This window comes from Mustelus asterias, chromosome 2, assembly GCF_964213995.1.
Source record: "Mustelus asterias chromosome 2, sMusAst1.hap1.1, whole genome shotgun sequence".
In the NCBI taxonomy this organism is placed as follows: Eukaryota; Metazoa; Chordata; class Chondrichthyes; order Carcharhiniformes; family Triakidae; genus Mustelus; species Mustelus asterias.
This window is the reverse complement of record NC_135802.1, coordinates 91373103-91394841: the sequence shown is the minus strand read 5'-3', so window position 1 is coordinate 91394841 and position 21739 is coordinate 91373103. Positions and strand designations below refer to the sequence as shown.

At 42.7% G+C, this 21739-nt stretch overlaps 1 protein-coding gene across 2 annotated transcripts in view; it reads right to left on the bottom strand.

The window, feature by feature from the left end:
• Nucleotides 1-21739, bottom strand: part of LOC144509624 (histone deacetylase 9) — a 728394-nt gene that overhangs the window by 238605 nt on the left and 468050 nt on the right. For both annotated transcript variants that reach the window (XM_078238446.1, XM_078238445.1), the window contains 3 exons: nucleotides 21371-21474; nucleotides 8629-8763; nucleotides 4725-4935 (listed from right to left, as the gene is read on the bottom strand). In XM_078238446.1, coding sequence (XP_078094572.1) covers nucleotides 4725-4935; nucleotides 8629-8763; nucleotides 21371-21474 — 450 coding nt within the window. The remainder of the gene's footprint in view (nucleotides 1-4724; nucleotides 4936-8628; nucleotides 8764-21370; nucleotides 21475-21739) is intronic.

The following is a 21739-nucleotide window of genomic DNA, read 5'->3' as shown; positions in this document are numbered from 1 at the left end:
AGCTCTTCATTGAGCTTCCCTCATCCAGGGAACAGCAGCCTCAGAAATGGCTGCCATTAGCGGTGCTGTTACTGATCGGGCTGACAGCACTCAGAATCATAGAAATCCTACACTACAGAAAGAGGCCATTTGGCCCATCGAGTCTGCACTGACCACAATCCCACCCAGGCCCTACCCCCATATCCCTACATATTTTACCCGCTAATCCCTCTAATCTACGCATCCCAGGTCACTAAGGGGCAATTTTAGCATGGCCAATCAACCTAACCCGCACATCTTTGGACTGTGGGAGGAAACTGGAGCACCCGGAGGAAGCCCACGCAGACGCGAGGAGAATGTGCAGACTCCACACAGACATTGACCCAAGCCGGGAATCGAACCCAGGTCCCTGGCGCTGTGAAGCAGCTGTGCTAACCACTGTGCTACCGTGCCGCCCTTTGGACTACAGCCCTGGAGATAGCTTGTTAATTGGTTTCCACTGACAAAATGTCACCCCAGGGTCCCGCTGCTACCAGAGTGGGGCAGGCCCCCACTTTCAGCTCTGAAATCAGAATTACAATATCCCTCATTAAATTCAGCCACTGGTGAATTTTCTGTTAGGCTAAGCTATGTAATGACTGTGCACATACAAAATGAGCAATGCTAGGAGGAAAGCTTTGATCCTTTGACATTGCAGTATTTCTTATTTGGGGAAGCAATGATCTAGTCGTATTGTCGCTGTACCAATAATCCAGAGACCCAGGGGATCTGAGTTCACTGTGGCAGAGGGTGAAATTCAATTAAAATAACTCGGGAATTAAAAGTCTAATGGTGACCATGAAACCATTGCTGATTGTCATAAAAACCCAACTGGTTCACTAATGTCCTTTAAGGAAGGAAATCTGGGTCCTTACTTGGTCTGGCCACATGTGACTCCACATCCACAGCAATGTGGCTGACTCTAAACTGGCCTCAGGAATGGGCAATAAATGCTGGCCCAGCCAGCGACGCCCACATCCCATGAACAAATTAAAAACAAACTTGGGTTGTAGTTATCTGCTTTAGGTTTTCTGCATTGTCCATCTGTTAGATGACTTCGAATTGGAATTTTAGCCACTGCAACCAAAATTCAATTAAATTAGAGTCTTCTGGGTGCTCCTCTCTCTTTGTCTACTTACTCTAAAGAATGAATTGAATAACTGAGGAGAAATGAGACACTGGCTTTTATCACTGAAATAGGCTAACTAAGCATCAGTGTCTCCAAACCGAGTATGACTGAGGGAATGTTGTCTTCACAGGGGAGGCAATACCATATATATGCCAAATTCCTTAAACTGTCCTCGGACAAGATTCTTGACAGAGATCATTTTGTTAGTGACTACAACTGACCAAAGCCATTGAATTTTAATTTCTCTAGATCAGTTCAAGCTGCACGAGGTGAAATATGCCAAATTGGTCAACCAGCAATGCATCAATGCTTGCATCACTTGATAGAAATAGTCTGTTCAATGGAAAGCCAGCAGCAATATCAGGGTCATTGCACTCACTCTACTTAAGAACAGAAGATTTCTGATGGTTTGTTTTTGGCTGTTGTGTTTTGGGCTTTCATCCATTTTACCATGGAGAGGATGTAGGTATGACTAACACTGAGATTTTGCCCTTGTGTAAAAGAGAACTCAACTAAAGTAAAAGCTCATCTTATATCCATATGATGCAGCTATTAGGCAAAGAGTGGATTGACTTGTTAAAGCATTGAAAATGATTCTCCTGACAACCAGGGACAAGAGGGATGACATTTCAAAGGGGTGAACGTGGTAGCAGATTTAATTGGTAGCGCTTCTAGCTGGGGGGGGTCAGAGAATAGGAGAAAAGGGCCTACATACTGGAGGTCAGTTGCTGAGACTGAGAGAGAACACTTGGGAACAAATGTGAATACATCCGTTGTTTCTCAGTGATTTGATTGGATACAATACTTAACATGAGATCTGACCAAAGCATTGCAGATTTTAATCACGATTTCCTCTATTGATTTCACTAGGTTGTTCTCATTCTATTTTGTTGAATGCTACGCTGCAATAATTGGAGATTTTAATCTGCAAAGATTCAGAGGTCTCCCAACTTCATTCTTCGCTGTTTTAATACCATTCATGGAATATTTCTATCATCCAATTTTCCTTCCTCGGTGTAATATCTTATATTTATCTGCATTAAGTTTTATTTGCCATTCTTCTGTCCATATTTGGTCCAACTCATTTTGTGACTTCTCAGCTGCATCTTGCGATTCCACTGCCCCAATAATTTGCTATCATCTGCAATATGCAATGAATTTCTGAATCTAAAATTTGGAAACATTAGCTGTTCCAGGACTGAGGCCTACGATCAACTTCCCTTTCCATTAACCCTCCACAACCCCCACCACCAACCAATGGATTCATTCAGTGCTGTTTTCACCATGGGATGACAGCCCTAACAAGTCCACACTGTTTACTACCTTCCAAACTTTGAGAGCAAGGTAAAAGAAATGTTCTCATTGAAACCGAACCTACAAATCTTTTGGCATCAAGAAGATTTCTCTCAGAATTTAAGTAGCTCCATTTCAGCTGAGCGAGAAAACATTCATGGTTTGGTATGCAGTCCTTCACTTGCCTGGCACATGCACCTTGTCCCTTGGATTGACAAACTGCTGGGTTTTGCCCTTTCACCATCATTTTACTCGTACTGTTGATGCATGAGTATGCATCGAGGAACCAATCATGAGCTGATGCTTGTGGTTTGAATCAAGTTCACAAACTATCCATTGTCGTTCTTGCCATATTTAATGTAAAATTCACAAATATGGGAGGGAAAATCCTCATGCCTCAAACAAAAACAGAAAATGCTGGAAAATCTCAGCAGGTCTGACAGCTTCTGTGGAGAGAGAACGGAGCTAACATTTCAGGTCAGGTTTCCTGACTTGAAACGTTGGCTCTCTTCTCTCTCTCCACAGATGCCATCAACCTGCTGAGATTTCTCATCATTTTCTGTTTTTGTTTCAGATTCCAGTATCCACAGTATTGCCTTTATCTCATGCCATAGAATTGGAATGGAATTGATATAGAAAGGACTGAGTTGTTCTCCGAGAATTTTGGCAACTTGGAACACTGGAGATCAATGCTGCTCCTCTTCTTCCTCCTCTTTGTGCTGTGTTTCTTTCTCTACCTCCTTCTTCACTTCTTGGAGCTGGTTCCTAAGTATCAAGTGGTTATGTAGCATGCACAGGACAACCACAAATCAGGATACCCACTCAGGACTGTCTTACAAAGCTCTCCCCAAATGGTTCACGCTGAGTTGACACTGAGCACGCTGACTTCCTGCTCAGTTATGTTTGTGGTGATGACATGTCGCTACAATGGTTTCATGACTGAACATTTGTACAACCAGATTCCTAAGAAGTCTGAAGAGATAGCCTTTGTCAGTCTCTTACCTGATGACCTGGTTGAAATAAAGGTGGCATCGAAAGGACTGACACAGGATAAATGATTTTCAACTGCTGCTAGAAGCCAGGCACAGATATTCACAATGACACAGGTGAAGTTGAGGTATGAGAAAGGCTCCCCCTGAAGGTGTGCAGTGGACCTGGCCTCCTGACAATGGTGTCTGCTTCCCATTTTATTTCCCCAACTGCACCTGCTCTCTTCCAGCTGTCTTGGCTGTTGACTCTTTTCCTCCAGACTTAAAGGCAGACCTATTTGACCTCGCATGACTGCAATATAACAGGTTACAAATCAATCGAACACCAGTGCAGATTTCTTCACTGAAGTCAGAATGCAACTTTTGAACACAGATAACAGCGGAAAGAAAAAGGTCAGAATTTGACCAGCAGCTAAGAGAACAAACTCCTCAGGAGTTTGCTATCCGTGAGTGCCATGATCTGCTGGGTGAGTTTATGATGTAGGAAGTCAGGTGTAGAGGCAGACCAAAGGTTCAAACAGCAAATGCACGACCTTCACATGAATATTAAAATGGTAGTTTAAATTATTCTGGAGCCCACCCTTGATTCCTAAGTAACCTGATCCAATATGATGGAAAGAACACTTTGCACAACATACTGAAGGCTTATGGCATCCAATTTACATTTATAAAACCGGAGAATGTGACTGACTTTCTAAGCTGTTGCATTTTCAACAGGAGAGCTTGTGATTTTTGAAAATAAATCTTGTAGGCTATGAAGCTGTGCAGTTTTGTTTTCCTGACAATTTTAAATACCCACAAGCTCATCGTATGCAACTCAGAACTTTCAATAGTAAAACTCACAGGCCCATTTCGGCCTAAATCTTCCAGTCCCGCCTCTGCTGAGAATCATCATGGGCGGGATGGGTAATTCAACAGACAAGCAAATGACCCATTGACCTTGGGTAGAAATTTCCAGTCCCGGGGCAGGCGAGACCAAAAGATCCTGCCCATTATGTAGTCCATAAATTATCTTGGAAAGAAAATAGGGAAGATCTTTCTCTGCACTCTGTATTTAAAAAATCCTAAACCTATTTATAAACAATAGCTTTAGCATTTCATTAAAGCAAGTTAGAGGGTAGAAATCTCACTGGCAGGTGACAGTTTTGAAACATATTAATTCTGAATGAAATAAATGATTCCAACTTGCACAGAAGTCCCTCGTGTAAAATTAATTCACACGTGGACATAATCAATCTCAGCACAGTACAAACTTTCAGTTAGAATCCAAAGTTTCAGTTACAAATTCAACTCACCAGTTGTGAGGGGACTCTGTTTTCGAGCTTGTTCCATCAGAAGTACGTGCTGTAGTAGGGCATGATGGGTACTGTTAACCTTCCCATCAAAAGGAGCAGGTGGCAAGTAAGCAGATAAGGGAATGCTTCCTCTGAACTGTCCAGTAAGGGCTGTTCCTTGATTCATTCCCTGAATGGCATGTCTGTCGGTATTTTGGTTTGTTGTTGAGGCCTATAACAAAATGTTTGTTTTAAAATTAATATTTAAGTTGCAATTTATATCTTGAGCGTAGCTTCACAGAGTTTGTTTTTCTTTGCCAGTGCAATAATGCCTGTTAGATCCCCAAGCATTCATTCCACCCCCCCCCGCCCCCCAAAACCCTCCAAATCCTCTATCATGTAAACAGGTTGGGGGAGGAGTGTGCGTTCTTGGGTTCCCTTCAGAATTTCACCCTTAAAAACTTGATGGCAAAACCACTTGAGGCTTTTTGATAGGCCACAAACCATACTCCAACTGAGGCAATCATTCCCAAACAAGATTGATTACCACGTGACTTCAGGCTTCTTTCGGCATCAAGGCTGGTGAAATTTGTATTTGCTTCCGGCCTAGAAAGGCCTCTAGCGGAATGATGGTTGGCCAGTCTCTCTTGTAAGGCTAGATGGAGCAGCCACTGTATAGGCCCATATAAACACCAGTGGATAGCCCATGATGGCCCTTTGGGACCAGGGCACTTTTATATATGTGGAGAGAGGTTCCATTGCTCCAAACACACACACAATACATAAATATGTTCAGTAATTGACACTGAAAAGTCAAAAGTGTTTCTATTTAACAGAGCCTGAAAATTCCTGGGCTGCAGTCTCAGCAATTGGATCAGGTCAACACCATTTGGTAATCTCCTGTGCTGGTTGGCATATGTATAATAGTGTGACGTTATCTCATTGCACTAAGACAACTGATGTCCAGGTCAATACAGGCACATCTTGTGCACCGCACGGATCCTGGGATGCGACAAATGCAATCTCACAGTCATGATGGGACAGGAGGGGAATATAGGGAATCTGCAGTAAGAAATTGTTACTGGCAGCCTCCAGCAGCTCCTTTTCAAGGAGCTGCACGAAACACTGAAAGAAATGTTAGGGCGATTCTCCCACCTGCCACTGCTCTGCTTGAGCATCGTTTAGCGGGCTCCCCTCGGGCGCCACGGCCTCTGTGCATCTCCGGGGCCAGGATTTCTGGCTTTGTCAGCTCTGCACCAGAAATCAGCACGGAGCTGATTGAAATATTGAAATTGACTGAAGTCTCCAGGACCGCTAGCCACTCACTTTCCCCCACTGCCCCCACCTTCACTAGGAGTGGCTCACTCCAGTGGGGTTTACAACAACTCCCCACTAACGAGGAATTGGCGGTCAACCCCACTGGAGGGAACAGAGGCCATGGAGGCGCCCAGAATGTTGGGGGTAAGGGGTGATGCCCCTTGAGCATTGCCAGCCTGATACCCTGGCAGTGCCCAAGGGGCACCAAGATACTGCCGAAGTGGGTGGGGGTCTCGCTGCCGCTCTGTAGTCAGGATGAGTAGCAGAGGGAGGGAAGGGGCTGATCAGGGCTTGCCAACGGGGTTGGGGGGGTTGCTGGGGGGAGGGAGGGGAAAATCGGGGATGGGGTCGGGGAAATCGGGGCTGGCCCGGGGATGTCCAGGAGCCCAGCGATTAGGGGGGGGGGGGGGCTCAGAGGGGCAGCAGGATGCCGGGGGGGGGGTTGCCTGTGCTGACCAGTGATCGGGAAGCCGGCAGTGTGGGGTTACTGCACACGCGCAGGTCTCTGCTCTGACAGATTGACGCGTGAGCAGGGGCCTGCTGAGCGCTGTGCTGCTGGTCTCTCCAGCAGGAATAGGCCCCACACCTGGATTTTCAGCGTGAATTTCTCTGAGGCACTCTGTAATGCACAGAGTGTTGGAGATTCATTCTGAAAATCCCGCTAAAAAATCAGCGGGAGTTACTCCAGTTTTTACACGAATTCGGCACTTTGAATTTTTTTGGGACTGTTCCCACTAATTTTATGAAATCTTTGGGAGTCTGATCATTTCCATGCCCCAAAGTGGGCCCATATTCACCATCGAAAAAGCTGATGTGCCTCTTCTCACCGGATCCCAAAGAAATACTTATCTGTTTGTAGGCCAGTGACAGGACACCCAATGACCCCATCCTGCTCACTCCACCTCATTGACCAGGCCATTATTGCTAGGGAACAAGCCCTCCACTGAATGATCAGCAGCTGCAACTATGGCCTGACAGCTACGGTGACTGCCAGGATGGGGGTTCCAGGGTGGGTGGAATGCTGCTTCATCCTCAACACCCCTCCACTCCTGATCCACCCCCAGGACACCACCTCCTTTACTTGGTTGTGTTCTGGCTTTAGTGGGGGACCCACACATTGACTGGAGAATTTCAGTCAGTGTTTGGACCCATTCACACCTCATCTGGACATAGCTTTTGTTTCTTTATTACACCCATTACCGCTCACGTTTTTGCTTTAGCACCATTAAAGATTTGTCATTTAATCTCTCCTGTCCGGTGACCCCATCACAGACTTTCCCCTTTGTTCTTCCCTCCTCCTCCTCCCTTTCACTTGTTCAAAGCCTATTACTTTGCTATCTTTTCTTAATTCTGATGAGGGGGTCATTGACCTGGAATGTTAACTGTGTTTCTCTCCACAGATGCTGCCTGGCCTGCTGAGTGTTTCCAGCATTATCTATTTTTATTTCTGATATTCACCCTTTGATTTGATTTGTTGTCACATGTGTTAGATCGGTGTAAGAGGATTGGAAACGGAAGACAGAATTTCTGATTGGACCAAGGGAGAAAAATAAATAGCATAAAGATGTAGAAAAAGGAAGCAGGGAGGATTTTCAATATCCACTTCCTTGCTGGACATCTGATAGCCACAACATTCCTGAAGTATTCTATACTGTCCGAGGTAGGAAAATTTAAATTTCCTGCCCTGGGCTATTTTGACTGGCCTGAATGTACTTCCAGGGCAGGTTCTTGCCTCGTATGCCATAGCATCAGAAAGCAGACAGAAAACTGTAGAGCGACTGGAAGCACAGCTAAGGAAAGTACTTGCAAGATCTCTTTTGGTTGCTTGTCTTCAACCTGCAGCCCCCGCCCCCCGCCCCCCCCCCACACCCCCGCCACCAGGATCACTCTAGTCCTTGGGGTGCAGATGAAAGTTGACAGAGCAGACAAGAGAGATGAGAGGATGGAAATGTCTTCTTCCTGACCATCATGACACTGCACCTAGTCCAGTAGGATGCCCTTTGAGCACCAGGAAATTTTAGGATTGTGTCGTGGATGAAGGCCTCACCATATTTCCTCATTGCTGTGTCTGGGAACTGAGTATCTTGCAGGTGCTGTGAAGAAGAATATCACTTCCGTTATCTGAATAATTCTTTATTCATCTCAGAAGTCTCACTGAGTCCAAAGTACTTTGGAAATTTGTCTGTGTAGTGGAGGGGCTTAAAATACATTTAGTTAAAAAAAATCTAATTCCCCAGATTATTTCTAATACAACAAGTTCTTCATTTTAAAGAGCAAGTCTGTCCCCAGACCTCCAATGGTTTTCTTTGAATCAGCCATGACACCAGCCCAGGAATTATTCTCTCTCAAGCCCTGTGGGCAAGCACCTGGTCTCCACTTGGTAATTCTTCCAACTGAGATTAAGATCTCAGCTGTGTGTGGAACCACTGGCATGGATCCCATTACTCTGTGGCCTCATACCAGAGCTGTAATTTTTGTTTAAAGTATGATAACAGGACTATAATGGCTGACCACATTGCTGCGGGTCATATAGGATTATTTATGTACTTCAACCAATGTTACAGATTAGAGAGATTAAGTAATCCTTTGGCCTATAATTATTACATACGTTTATGTGGGAGGAGGCAGATGAGGCAGCTGGAGCTGGGAGACCCAGAGTAATGTTGGGTAAAGATGGTGACGTGTAGAGATTTAGTGCATTCATTGATCCGTTCCAATTCAGAATCCTGTGATGTGGCAGCAACTGCTGGTAAGAAGAACAACTGTCAGAATTGACTCATCACATACATTTCTCGGTGTTTAAACTTGATTCTGTTTAAGACTTGGTTTAAGGCATACAATGGTGATCCAGCGGAATGGGAGATCATAGTGTTCTGAATACAGATGCTGACCATCTTGTTTCCAATGCAATTGCTTTCAAGCTGTTTTTACAGGAGCTATATCATTTACCAAGAAGGGAATGCCAGTAAGACTTGAGAACAACAGAACAGGTTCATATGATGGATAGATTACAGGGCACCAAATGCATATTAAAATAAAATTGTCCAATTATTTTAAATGTAGATTCTTCAGGATGGATTTTTGACTTTTTTGCCTGGGCATTGAGCAGAGAAACGTAGAACGGTTACAGCACAGGACAAGGCCATTTGGCCCACTGTGTCTGTGCTGACAAAAAAAGAGCTATCCAGTTTAATTTCACTTTCCAGCTCTTGGTTAGTAACTTTGTAGGTGACAGCACTTCAAGGGTATATCCAAGTATTTTTAAATGTGATGAGGGTTTCTGCTTCTGCCACTCACAGGCAGTGGGTTCTTGACCCCCGCTGGGTGAAAAATAAATTATCCTCAACTCCCCTCTAATCCTTCTGCCAATAATTTTAATTCCTGGTTATTGACCTCTCTGCTAAGGGAAATTGGTCCTCCATATCCAATTATTCTAGGCCCCCCATCACTTTATACACTTCAATTAAATATCCCCTCAGCCTCCAGAGAAAATAACCCCAGCCAAAACTCTCAATTGCTGGCAACATCTTCATAAACCTCATCGGGACATCTTCGTCTGATCATATTCTTCCTGTAAGGTGCTGACTGGAAGTCAATGCTGTACTCTTGCTAGTCTCAGTAAGAAGTTTAACAACACCAGGTTAAAGTCCAACAGGTTTATTTGGTAGCAAAAGCCACACAAGCTTTCGGGGCTCTAAGCCCCTTCTTCAGGTGACTCTTGCTAGTCTAACAGGCTTCAGCAAAGTTAAAGCCCCCAGAATAAGGAACAGTGGCAGGATGGATTCAAAGTTGGCCGAGTGACAGAAAACAGCCTGTACAAGTGAATGGTTGTTTTTTTGGACAGGAGGAAGGTATGTAGTAGAACATAGAACATAGAACATTACAGCGCAGAACAGGCCCTTCGGCCCACGATGTTGCACCGACCAGTAAAAAAAAAAACTGTGACCCTCCAACCTAAACCAATTTCTTTTCGTCCATGAACCTATCTACGGATCTCTTAAACGCCCCCAAACTAGGCGCATTTACTACTGATGCTGGCAGGGCATTCCAATCCCTCACCACCCTCTGGGTAAAGAACCTACCCCTGACATCGGTTCTATAACTACCCCCCCTCAATTTAAAGCCATGCCCCCTCGTGCTGGATTTCTCCAGGGGTCAGTATGAGGATCGCAGCTTTTCTTGTCCTATATCAATGGCCTAGACTTGTATATACAGCGCATGATTTCAAAATGACACAAAACTTGGAAGTGTTGTGAACAGTGAGGAGGATAGTGATGGATTTCAAGAGGGAATAGACAGGCTGGTGAGATGGGTGGTCACAGACATGGGTGGCATGGTGGCACAGTGGTTAGCACTGCTGCCTCACAGTGCCAGGAACCCAGGGTCAAGTCCAGCCTCAGGTCACTGTGTGGAGTTTGCACATTCTCCCCGTGTCTGCATGGGTTCCCTCTGAGTGCTTCGGTTTCCTCTCACAGTCCAAAGATGTGCAGGTTAGGTTGATTGGCCAAGTTAAATTGCCCCATGGTGTCAGGGGATTAACAGGGTAAATACATGGGGTTACGGGAATAGGGCCTGATGGGATTATTGTCAGTGCAGGCTTGAGGGGCAGAATGGCCTCCTTCTGCACTGTATGATTCTATGACAGAAAGACTTGGAGGTATATGTAGGTTGATGGTGGCAGGCCAAGTTGGGAAAACAGTAATAAGGCATACAGAATCCATGGCTTTATAAATAGAGAGAGAGAGTACAAAAGAAAAGAAGTTAGTGAAATTTTATGAAATACTGGTTTGGCCTCAGCTGGAGTATTACAGCCAAATCTGAGTACCATTGGAAGCATATGAAGGCATAAGAGAGAGTGCAGAAAAGATTCATAAGAATGGTTTAAGGATTGGTTAACAGGCAGAAAACAGAAAGAGTGTGGAAAAAAGGTACTGAAGTGGGTGATAAGTCATGGTAGTATTGAATGGTAGAGCAGTCTCAATGGGCTGAATGGCCTACTGCTCCTATGCTTCAATGTTCCTATGATGACTGACAAGAAAACCAAAAGTTACATGAAGAAAAACATTTTAAACAATGAGTGGTTAAATCTGGAATTCACTGCCTGATAGTGTGGTGGAAGCAAATTCAATCATGTCATGGGGTTAAGGGGCTAGGGCTTGGGTGGGATTGTGGTTATGCAGACTTGATGGGCTGAATGGCCTCCTTCTGCACTGTAGGGGTTCTATGATTCTATGACATTCAAAAGAGAATTTAATAATTACCTGAAAAGAAAAGAAATCAGGGACTCGGAGAAAAGACATGGAGGAGGGAGAACAGAGCTGCCCTTGCATAGAGTTAGCACAGACACAATGGGCTGAATGGTCTCCATCTAAATGGTAACCATTCTATGATTCTATTAGAACATAGAACAATACAGCACAGTACAGGCCCTTCGGCCCTCGATGTTGTGCCGAGCTTTGTCCGAAACCAAGATCATGCTATCCCACTCCCTATCATTCTGGTATGCTCCATGTGCCTATCCAATAACCGCTTGAAAGTTCCTAAAGTGTCCGACTCCACTATCACAGCAGGCAGTCCATTCCACACCCCAGCCACTCTCTGAGTAAAGAACCTACCTCAGACATCCCTCCTATATCTCCCACCATGAACCCTATAGTTATGCCCCCTAGTAACAGCTACATTCACCCGAGGAAATAGTCTCTGAACATCCACTCTATCTATCCCCCTTATCATCTTATAAACCTCTATTAAGTCGCCTCTCATCCTCCTCCGCTCTAAAGAGAAAAGCCCTAGCTCCCTCAACCTTTCCTCATAAGACCTACCCTCCAAACCAAGCAGCATCCTGGTAAATCTCCTCTGCACTCTCTCCAATGCTTCCACATCCTTCTTATAGTGAGGTGACCAGAACTGCACACAATATTCCAAATGTGGTCTCACCAAGGTCCTGTCCAGTTGCAGCATAACCCCATGGCTCTTAAACTCAAACCCCCTGTTAATAAACGCTAACACACTACAGGCCTTCTTCACGGCTCTATCCACTTGAGTGGCAACCTTCAGAGATCTGTGGATATGAACCCCAAGATCTCTCTGTTCCTCCACATTCCTCAGAACCCTGCCATTGACCCTGTAATCCGCATTCAAATTTGTCCTACCAAAATGAATCACCTCGCACTTAGTGTTAAAATCCATCTGCCATTTTTCGGCCCAGCTCTGCATCCTATCAATGTCTCTTTGCAGCCTACAACAGCCCTCCACCTCATCTACTACTCCACCAATCTTGGTGTCATCAGCAAATTTACTGACCCACCCTTCAGCCCCTTCCTCCAAGTCATTGATAAAAATCACAAATAGCAGAGGACCAGCACTGATCCCTGTGGTACACCGCTGGTAACTGGTCTCCAGTCTGAAAATTTTCCATCCACCACCGCCCTCTGTTTTCTATGAGATAGCCAGTTACTTATCCAATCGGCCAAATTTCCCTCTATCCCACACCTCCTTACTTTCTTCATGAGCCAACCATGGGGAACCTTATCAAACGCTATTGTTTATACAGTTCTCATAGAGCCCATTGTAAATTAATACAGGCAAACATCCCCTATGATTTCTTAACCACATTATCTTCCTGTTGAGCTGTGGACATGCATACCAAGATCCTTCTCTATACTTCTCAGCATTCTGCCATTTATTGTATGTTCCTCGTCTTGTTTGTCTTCCCCAAATGCATTACCATACATGTCCCCAGATTGAATTGCATTTCCCACTTTTCTGCCCATCTGGTCAGATCATTGATATCTTCCTGTAGCCTGAAAAACAACTGTTCATCTCTACTCTCTGTCACTCAGCCAACCTCAAATCCACCATCCCTTTTATTCTATGAGCTTCAGCTTTGCTGACAAGCCTATTGTATGGCACTATATGAAGCACCTTTTGGAAGTCCATGTACACCACATCAACCTCATTACTCTCATCAACCCTTTCTGCTACTTCAAAGTTAGCTAAACAAATTCATGCTGAATTTCCTCAATTAATCCACATTTGTCCAAGTGATTGTTAATTTTGTTCAGGATTATTATTTCCCACTGCCTAGGTTAAACTGACTGACTTGAATTTGCTTCCACCACATTATCAGGCAATGAATGCCAGATTTAACCACTCACTGGAATACTGTGTACAGATCTGGTCACCCTATTATAGAAAGGATATTATTAAACTCGAAAAAATGCAGAAAGGATTTACTAGGATGCTACCAGGACTTGATGGTTTGAGTTATAAGGAGAGGCTGGATAGACTGGGACTGGAGTGTAGAAGGCTGTGGGGTGATCTTATAGAGGTCTATAAAATAATGAGGGGCATAGATCAGCTAGATAGTCAATATCTTTTCCCAAAGGTAGGGGAGTCTAAAACTAGAGGGCATAAGTTTAAGGCGAGAGGGGAGAGATACAAAAGTGTCCAGACGGGCAATTTTTTCACACAGAGGGTGGTGAGTGGCTCGAACGAGCTGCCAGAGGTTGTAGTAGAGGCGGGTACAATTTTGTCTTTTAAAAAGCATTTAGACAGTTACATGGGTAAGATGGGTATAGAGAGATATGGGCCAAATGCAGGCAATTGGGATTAGCTTAAGGGTTTAAAGAAAAAGGGCGGCATGGACAAGTTGGGCCGAAGAGCCTGTTTCCATGCTGTAAACCTCTATGACTGTTTAAAAGGTATTTCCTCATGTAACTTAAGGATGTAACATTTGTAATTCTCCAGTCTTCCATTTCTATTGAGGATTAGAAGATTATGCCAGGATCTCTACATTGTGAACCTTTACTTCCCTCAGCATCCTCAGATTCATCCCATCTGGTCCTAGTGACTTAACTTTAAGTGCAGCCAGCATTTCTAACATCTCTTTATCAGTTGTTAACCTAACCACGTATTGCAACTTCTTCTTTCAGTCTACAGCTTTCATCCTCAGTCTCTATCACGCAACCACTTGTATCTTATGCAAAATCTTTAATCACACATTTACCCCCTCAAAAAAAACATTCAACCTAGTCAGATACAATCCATCTCCTCTTAACAAATCTGTGCTGACCCTTAATTCATCCGTGCCTATGTAAATAGCGACTGATAATAGCCTTCACCTGGCAATAGTAAGGGACAGAAAATTCAGGGTAAGGATTGGACATACCTTCCAGAACCCATCAAATAATCCTTAGCACCAGGAAATAAGGCCCCAGTGTAGATGGCAGTTTGTCTCAAAGCCTCATCTTGTAAAAGCTTCAATCATCATTGAATCTCTGCACTAGATGCATGATTAATAAACAAGCATTTCTGGCTTGTAATGATATGGGATCCTTAAATCAATATCTTGAAGTGGGGATCTTGATTTCAGCAAAATAGCCAGACTAAACAAGTTTACATTGTTGCTGTTGCACATGATATTTATGGGGCACAGCAAGAATTTAAATTAGTCAGGACAGGTTTAAAAAAATGCACTCCTAGAGTGCAGATTCATAAAAGTTAACCACAGTGTTAAAGAGACTCTGTTCTGATGCTCAGGGGTGGTATGATATTATATTGCATGCTACAACCATATTCCAGCCAGTGCAAATACCCTATAGAACTTCAGTGCAGCTGTATTAAGGCAAGGTAAGCAGGCAAGACTAACTAAATGGAGGTTGCGAGGATATACTATGGAATCAATTTTCTCCTCAATTTATTTGTAAATAGATGGTGCCTGGGGAACCCTGGCGGATAATCTGAAAAAGAAATACACAAACAAACAAAGGCGGAGCCCCAAGATCAGGCACAGCCTGAAAATCCCTCCCAGGCATGCATACCATTTTCTATGTGCACAGATATTTTTGGTCTAATGAATGACTTTTGGTAATGTGCCTTGGGAACCACAGATTGGGAAGTATAGATTCTCATTCGCTTTTCCCTGGGCTTTTAGTTTCTAATTATGGAAAAAGTTGTAAGAGGTAACTAGATGCTATAATAACTGTTTGTTATTACCAAATGCTTTTAGCTCACTCAGGAGTGTAACCCTTCATGAAAGTTTTTAAATGCTCATAAGTTATGTGAGAAATTTAAATATAGCTTTCCACTTGCTTAAATTTTCATCATTTATCTTGAGCCTTGCAAAGCGGAAACTGGGAAACTTGAGTAAATCACATCAGCCATTTTGTTGTTGAATAGATAATTCTGCGTCAACCAGTTTTGCTGGAATTTTGTCCCGATTTTGATAAAACCTGGAACAAACTGGCTTTGGTGTACAGTATATTACTTGGACAGAAGTCATTAAGGGGTGAAAATGTCATTGAAATGGGAGAAAAAAAGTAAGCTTTCAATTATGTAAGTCTGGAATTAAATGGGCGGCATGGTGCACAGTGATTAGCACTGCTACCTCATAACACCAGAGATCTGGGTTCAATTCTGGCTTAGGTCACTGTCTGTGCAGAGTCCGCACATTCTCCCTGTGTCGGCGTGGGTTCCCTCCGGGTGCTCCGGTTTCCTCCCGCATTCCAAAAGATGTGCTGGTTAGGTGCATTAGCCATGCTAAATTCTCCCTTAGTGTACCCGAATAGGCACCAGAGTGTGGCAACTAGGGGATTTTCACAGTAACTTTGTTGCAGTGTGAATGTAAGCCTACTTGTGACACTAATAGATCTTAATACACACAGAATTCAGTTCTGATGAAATGCTAACTCTGTTTCTCCTCACTGATGCTGTCTGATCTGCTGCAAATTTTCAGCCTGTTTTTATTGTAGAAGAATTAATGGGCATACACGGTGACATATTGAGAAATACATAAATTCTCCAAGGCATTGCAGCCATTGGAGGCTACCATGTGTAATTGAATATTTTAGGAAGTTATATTAATTCCAGTAGGCTTCTTGTAATGTACATAAACACTGTTTGCCAAATACACATTTTTCTTCCATTCAATTCTTTTTGCAACCATTTACAAGATTAAGTGCAGTATATAACACAATGCAAATGTGTTATGATTGTTTTTCTCTGAAGTTAGTGCCTCAGACCACTCTCTTCAGTGAACTCCCACTCCCTCTGAAACAATATCGCAGTACTGTAGGGGTGAACAGAAGACCCTTTGTATTTTAGCTCACAACTTGCATCATATATTGTATGCAATCTTGCTTGACTTCATGTGGCAAAAGAATAAGCACTCCATAATCCCTGGCCTAGGCTATAAACTGACAACCAGGATTTAAACTTTAAATTGAAAATGAACAGTAACCTTGACATGCTGCAGGTAACAATGACCACAGTCTTAATTATTCCTGCACAGAATGATAGAAATGAACAAGCAGTTATGTCCACTGTACCCTGGTGTGAGTGCCTGTTCACTGCTGATCTTCCATAGAGTCTCTCTAGTCTACATTTATCTTGTTAATGGTTTTTAAACAGACTTCCCAATTGGGCAAAAGTAATTTAAACATGTAACTCAAATAGAGGTGCCAATCACCACATATCAAAGGAAGACATGACAGCTTATATTTGAATGGAATAGCCTCAGATACCTGTTATAGATGTAACATTTATTCTGGCGTTATTGTACAAAAACAACATGTGCCACAGTTTTGAGACTGATTCTAGTTTTTAACCCTGTACGAATGGTGACAAAAAGAAAGCAATAGCATGACACATTTTTATCACAGAAGCATAAAAGAGCAAATGAACACTAGTTACAGCCAGAGAGTGGTGAATCTGTGGAACTCTTGGCCGCAGAAGGCTGTGGAGGCCAGGTCATTGAGTGTCTTTAAGACAGAGATAGATAGGTTCTTGATTAATAAGGGGATTAGGGATTATGGGGAAAAGGCAGGAGAATGGGGATGAGAAAAATATCAGCCATGATTGAATGGTGGAGGAGACTCGATCGGCTGAGTGGCCTAATTCCACTTCTATTTCTTATGGTCAGGACAGAATTCAAATGCTCCAGAGTTTTACATTAATTAAACTCTTGCATCATTTGTTATTTTTCATAGAGTGCTCTTTCCAGGTTTTGAAATTTTAGGTTATCCTACTAAATAAGACCAAAAAACTACATTTACCTTTATATTGTTTCTCAGAAATGTCCCAAGTTTTCCAAACACAAAATCCTATATCATAGAATCCCAACAGTACACTGACATTCATCCCACCCAGGCTCTATGGCTGTAACCTTATGTATTTACCCTGCTAGTCCCCCTAACACTAAAGAGCAATTTAGCTTGGCCAATCCACCTACCCCACACATCAAGCAATATCTCTCTTATAGACTTAAACCGGTCTTTGAAATTAGTTAGCAAAACACAAGCATAGATGCTTTGACTGAGGTACCAGTCTTGGAACTTTCAGAAAGCCTCCGGAGAGAGAAAAAGACACTTCTTTTTTCTATCAGCCACAGGCAGCAACTGCCCCTCATTTTAAAATGAAAATGAAACTGTTCTTTCCTGCAAGCTTAGCTCCTCCCAATGACCACATGACTCTATCCCTGTAAATCTATCTAATCATAAAGGCACATGACTCTACCTATTTTGTCTAAAATCCCAGGGGAACATAAGTAAACAAAAGGTCCATTACCTCTACAAAGTAACACATTCCAAGCTAAAATCTGTTATTATCCAGCATTCTCATCTTTTGAGCTGTATATTTTCCCAGAAAAATCGACTCTTGTAACAAAATACTGCCTCTTAAAGCAGCCGACAGAAACATAAAATATATCAAAATAGCACAGTATCATCACACTATGTAAAAAAAATAGGCTAAGTATTGTGCAAACAACCGCAGTCTCTATGGTTTTGTCATTGGGATAATGTAGCAAACCAAGCAAGGTAAAAGTGGCAATTGGAGCTTTAAACTTCCTGTGTAGCTATTGCAGATGTGCAGACGTTGGAACTTCCTCAGGTTCCATCATGCATCAGCGATGCAAGTTGAGTCAGAGGCCTCTTCCCATATTGCAAAATTGGGTCATTGGTTTCAGCTCATTGAAGCCCTCATTCCCTCTCCACATATGCTACACGACCTGCTGAATATTTTTAGTGTTTTCTAGTTTTGTATCTGTATTTGGTGGCATTGGTTTAGGGTGAAATGGCAGGAAGACATGAAAAGTTCTCCTTGTTGCTTTCTGAATAGTGTTCTATGATAATTAACATTTACTGGAAACCCTGGAACAAGCAGAGCAATCTTCAGTTTCAAGGCTCATTCAAAAGACTGCATCTCTGACACATCACACTCCCCGAGTACTATACTGCAAAAACGAAGCATTAGTTATTGCACTCAGTTTCTAGAGTTACCACCCAAACTGAAGGGATAAAATTCTGTACAAAATTGCTGCTGGATTTGTGCCGCTTGCTGCCAATAATACCACCAATTTGTGCATTTGTAACTGTTCAAACTTTCACAATGTTCCATCACGGCTACATTCAGTAGAAATCAGTTCCAACTACACTTCCTTTTTGAAAACAAAAGTAGCTGAAATTCTAGCTGTAAACGGTGGGATAGTTGATCTGAATTTTTTCCCAGTTAGCTCAATTTCTGTCACACATCTCCCTTTCGGCACTCGAGCACAAAAGAAGGTTACACAGTTTCCCTTTCATTTTGTGGCTTCTTGGGGACTCCCAGCTGTAACATGACTCTGACCACAGGGGAGAAACTTGGATGTAAAAGAACACCTAGTGTAGCAGTACAGCAACAATCATTGCTTACTTCCCAAACAAAAAAGCATCTGTGACTCAAATAAAAGAGCCACCTCCATGAGGGAAACGGCACACGGGTCCTGGCCTGACAGAATTGTAATAATTTGTCACCTCCGCTTTTGAGACCTTTAGGTTCTGAGATATCAATTATCTTGGGCAAAAGAAAGCATAAAAAAGCAACCCATGAATACCACGCTGTTTCTCTTGCAGGCTTCGGCAGATTCTTAACATGAAAAATAACACTGAGTGTTTTTGCTCAAAACAGAACCTCCCACTGAGCCTTTATGGGGGCATTCTGACATGAAACGATAGGTCACAGAGACTGCGCCAATAAACAGGTCACTGAAAACAAAGGTGTCATAATATTGATTGTCAACTAACACAGGGAATGCCTGGATTTATCAGGATACATGTACTACAGCTTTCAGTACTACTGAACCAACAGAACATTATATCTATTTTTTAAGCTTATTTTCTTATTTCATTAGACAAGCAAGTGAATTAAGTAAATACTTGAATGGCTGAGACACAAACAAACCGGTCTCTTGAGACACAGTTACTTGCAACATGTATGCCAAGATCAATCAATTTATGTTACTTTAAAGTTCTCTAACATCTCCAAGTGTTCTTCTTTTTCAAAGCTGTACAATTTTTTAAACTTTGAAAATATGTGCCTGTTTTTATCATACAATATCAGACAAAAATAGTTTTCATAATTACTGTAGGAGAATTAGGGAATTGAGGTAACAATATAAAATTTCTTAATTCATTGACTTGTTTCGGTCAATTATTCTTGTCATACTTGATGAGGAAACACTCTTGTGGCCTATAATGAGTTAAAGAATGGATGGTAATTACTGACTTTAATCTACAGTGCTTCAAACACACACTTTCCGTCATGTAACATCTGGGAAAGTGATTTTCTACAAGTTTTAGATGCATATATAGGCTAATGGGTTGCAGGCAATGGTTAAGGCTATAACTTGACTGAGGTACATGCACTGATGATGTGATAAACCACCATCCTGAAGTTCAAGCTGCTTGAGAAGATCAAGAGAACTCTGATCACTTTACAGCTTTCAATATACTGCCAGCTATGTTTTATGCACATAGAACACAATGCTTAAAAAAAAGGTTTGGTTTGCCACATTGTTCTATTGTCTGACAGATTTTGGGAAATTAATTACACAGTGGAGCTACGGGGATATATACTTGTAAGGGGTGATAAAGTGATAGAACCTGAAGTGATCTGGCACCACGTGGCAGTCTGTGTATCAATATGATGTTTCTCAGGTGTTGTTGCTTAGTGGGCACTATATTGTGTAATACTGAGACAGAAGATGCATTAGGTGTTCCTTTCCATATTATTGAGCAGAGGTCTGCAATTGGAGGGTGCCTGATGGGCCCAGTGAAGCAAACTATGGCTGACAGTGTGAAGGCTTTTGGGAGACTGTGCAAAATCTGCAGGCAACACTCCGGAATATATTGAAAGGGGGTGGCACAGTGGTTAGCACTGCTGCCTCACAGCGCCAGGGACCTGGGTTTGATTCCCAGCTTGGGTCACTGACTGTGTGGAGTTTACACATTCTCTCCCTGTCTGTGGGGGTTTCTTCCGGTGCTCTGGTTTCTGCCCACAGTCCAAAGATGTGCAGATTAGGTGAATTGGCTATGCTAAATTCTCCCTCAGTGTACCTGAACAGGCGCCGGAGTGTGGTGACTAGGGGATTTTCGCAGTAACTTCATTGCAGTGTTAATGCAAGCCTACTTATGACTAATAAATGAATAAATAATAAAATAATGCAGAATCCTCTCTATAATGCAACAGGAATGCCTGAGCAGTGTTACACAGTACCCAGGTGCTGCAGGGGACCTGCTAAGAAACAGGGAATTATCTCTACCACCCATTTCTCTCAGAACACTCTCATTCCCTACCACCCATCCCAAACCCCCACTACTGATATTATAAGCATGCCCCTTTTGGAATACAGTTCGGGCTGTGCTTGAAACAGCAAACAGAAGTTTTCAAAAACCCACTGGAATGACTGATATCCCACCAACCCAAAAGATTGGCCAAAAGAAAGACTTTTCCAGCTGTCAAGGGAGAAAGCTTTCATCCTATCAATCTGGATTTGATTCAAACTTAAGTCCCAGAGGATAGTACGTTAATCCACTCCACTTCACAGTCGCAGAAACTAATAGACTAATAATATTTATTTTTTTCATGTGAAAAATCCCGGGAGGTTAAGTATATACTTGACCAGAAAAATATGGAAGAAAATTATCTATGCTTTTTAGCAAAAATATCACTTAGTGGTTGTCATCAAAATCCCTGTTGTGGACCTAAGCATAACTGCATGGAACACGCAACTGGAAACAGCACAGCAAAGACCAAGGGGGTTTTCAAACATCAAGAGGATGAGTCACTCAAAGAACTCTGACAGCACACCTGAAATCTCAGCTGGTTTCTATCAAGCTGTATTTCCAAGTTGTGTAAATTATTCCCCAGGAATTTTCTTCCGCTGATGTTGGTGCCAAAAAGGATTTAACAGAAAAGTCAAGAATGAGAGACAAGAAAGAGTGCAAGGGGGACCGAAGAGAGTGTGTTAGAGCCCGAGAGGGGAGAGCAGGGGGAAGTACAATGAGCAGTGATATAAAAAACTGATGCCTTACCTCAGCGTGTGAATTAGATAATTCATTCTCTATTGACAAGCCACTGGAGCTATTGTTGGGAGAGCTAGGGCCAGATCCTGGGGCACTGTTACAAACCGAGGAATCTTTAAGAAAAACACAGTAATACAATCAGAAATTACAGTTACTGCATGTCCACAGTGAGATTGGTATTAGCAAAACAGTGATTTCCTTTCTGCTAAGTACAATATCTCTATTTTTCTGCATTTGGCAAAATTGAAGTGTATTTTCAATTTGTTAATAACCTGGTTTAGTCTGTACTGAATCTGTTGGATCTACAGGTTCCATTTTGTTTTGATAAAATGTATTTTTTAAATGCCCTGAGCTCAGCCAATGAAGATGGAATTTACG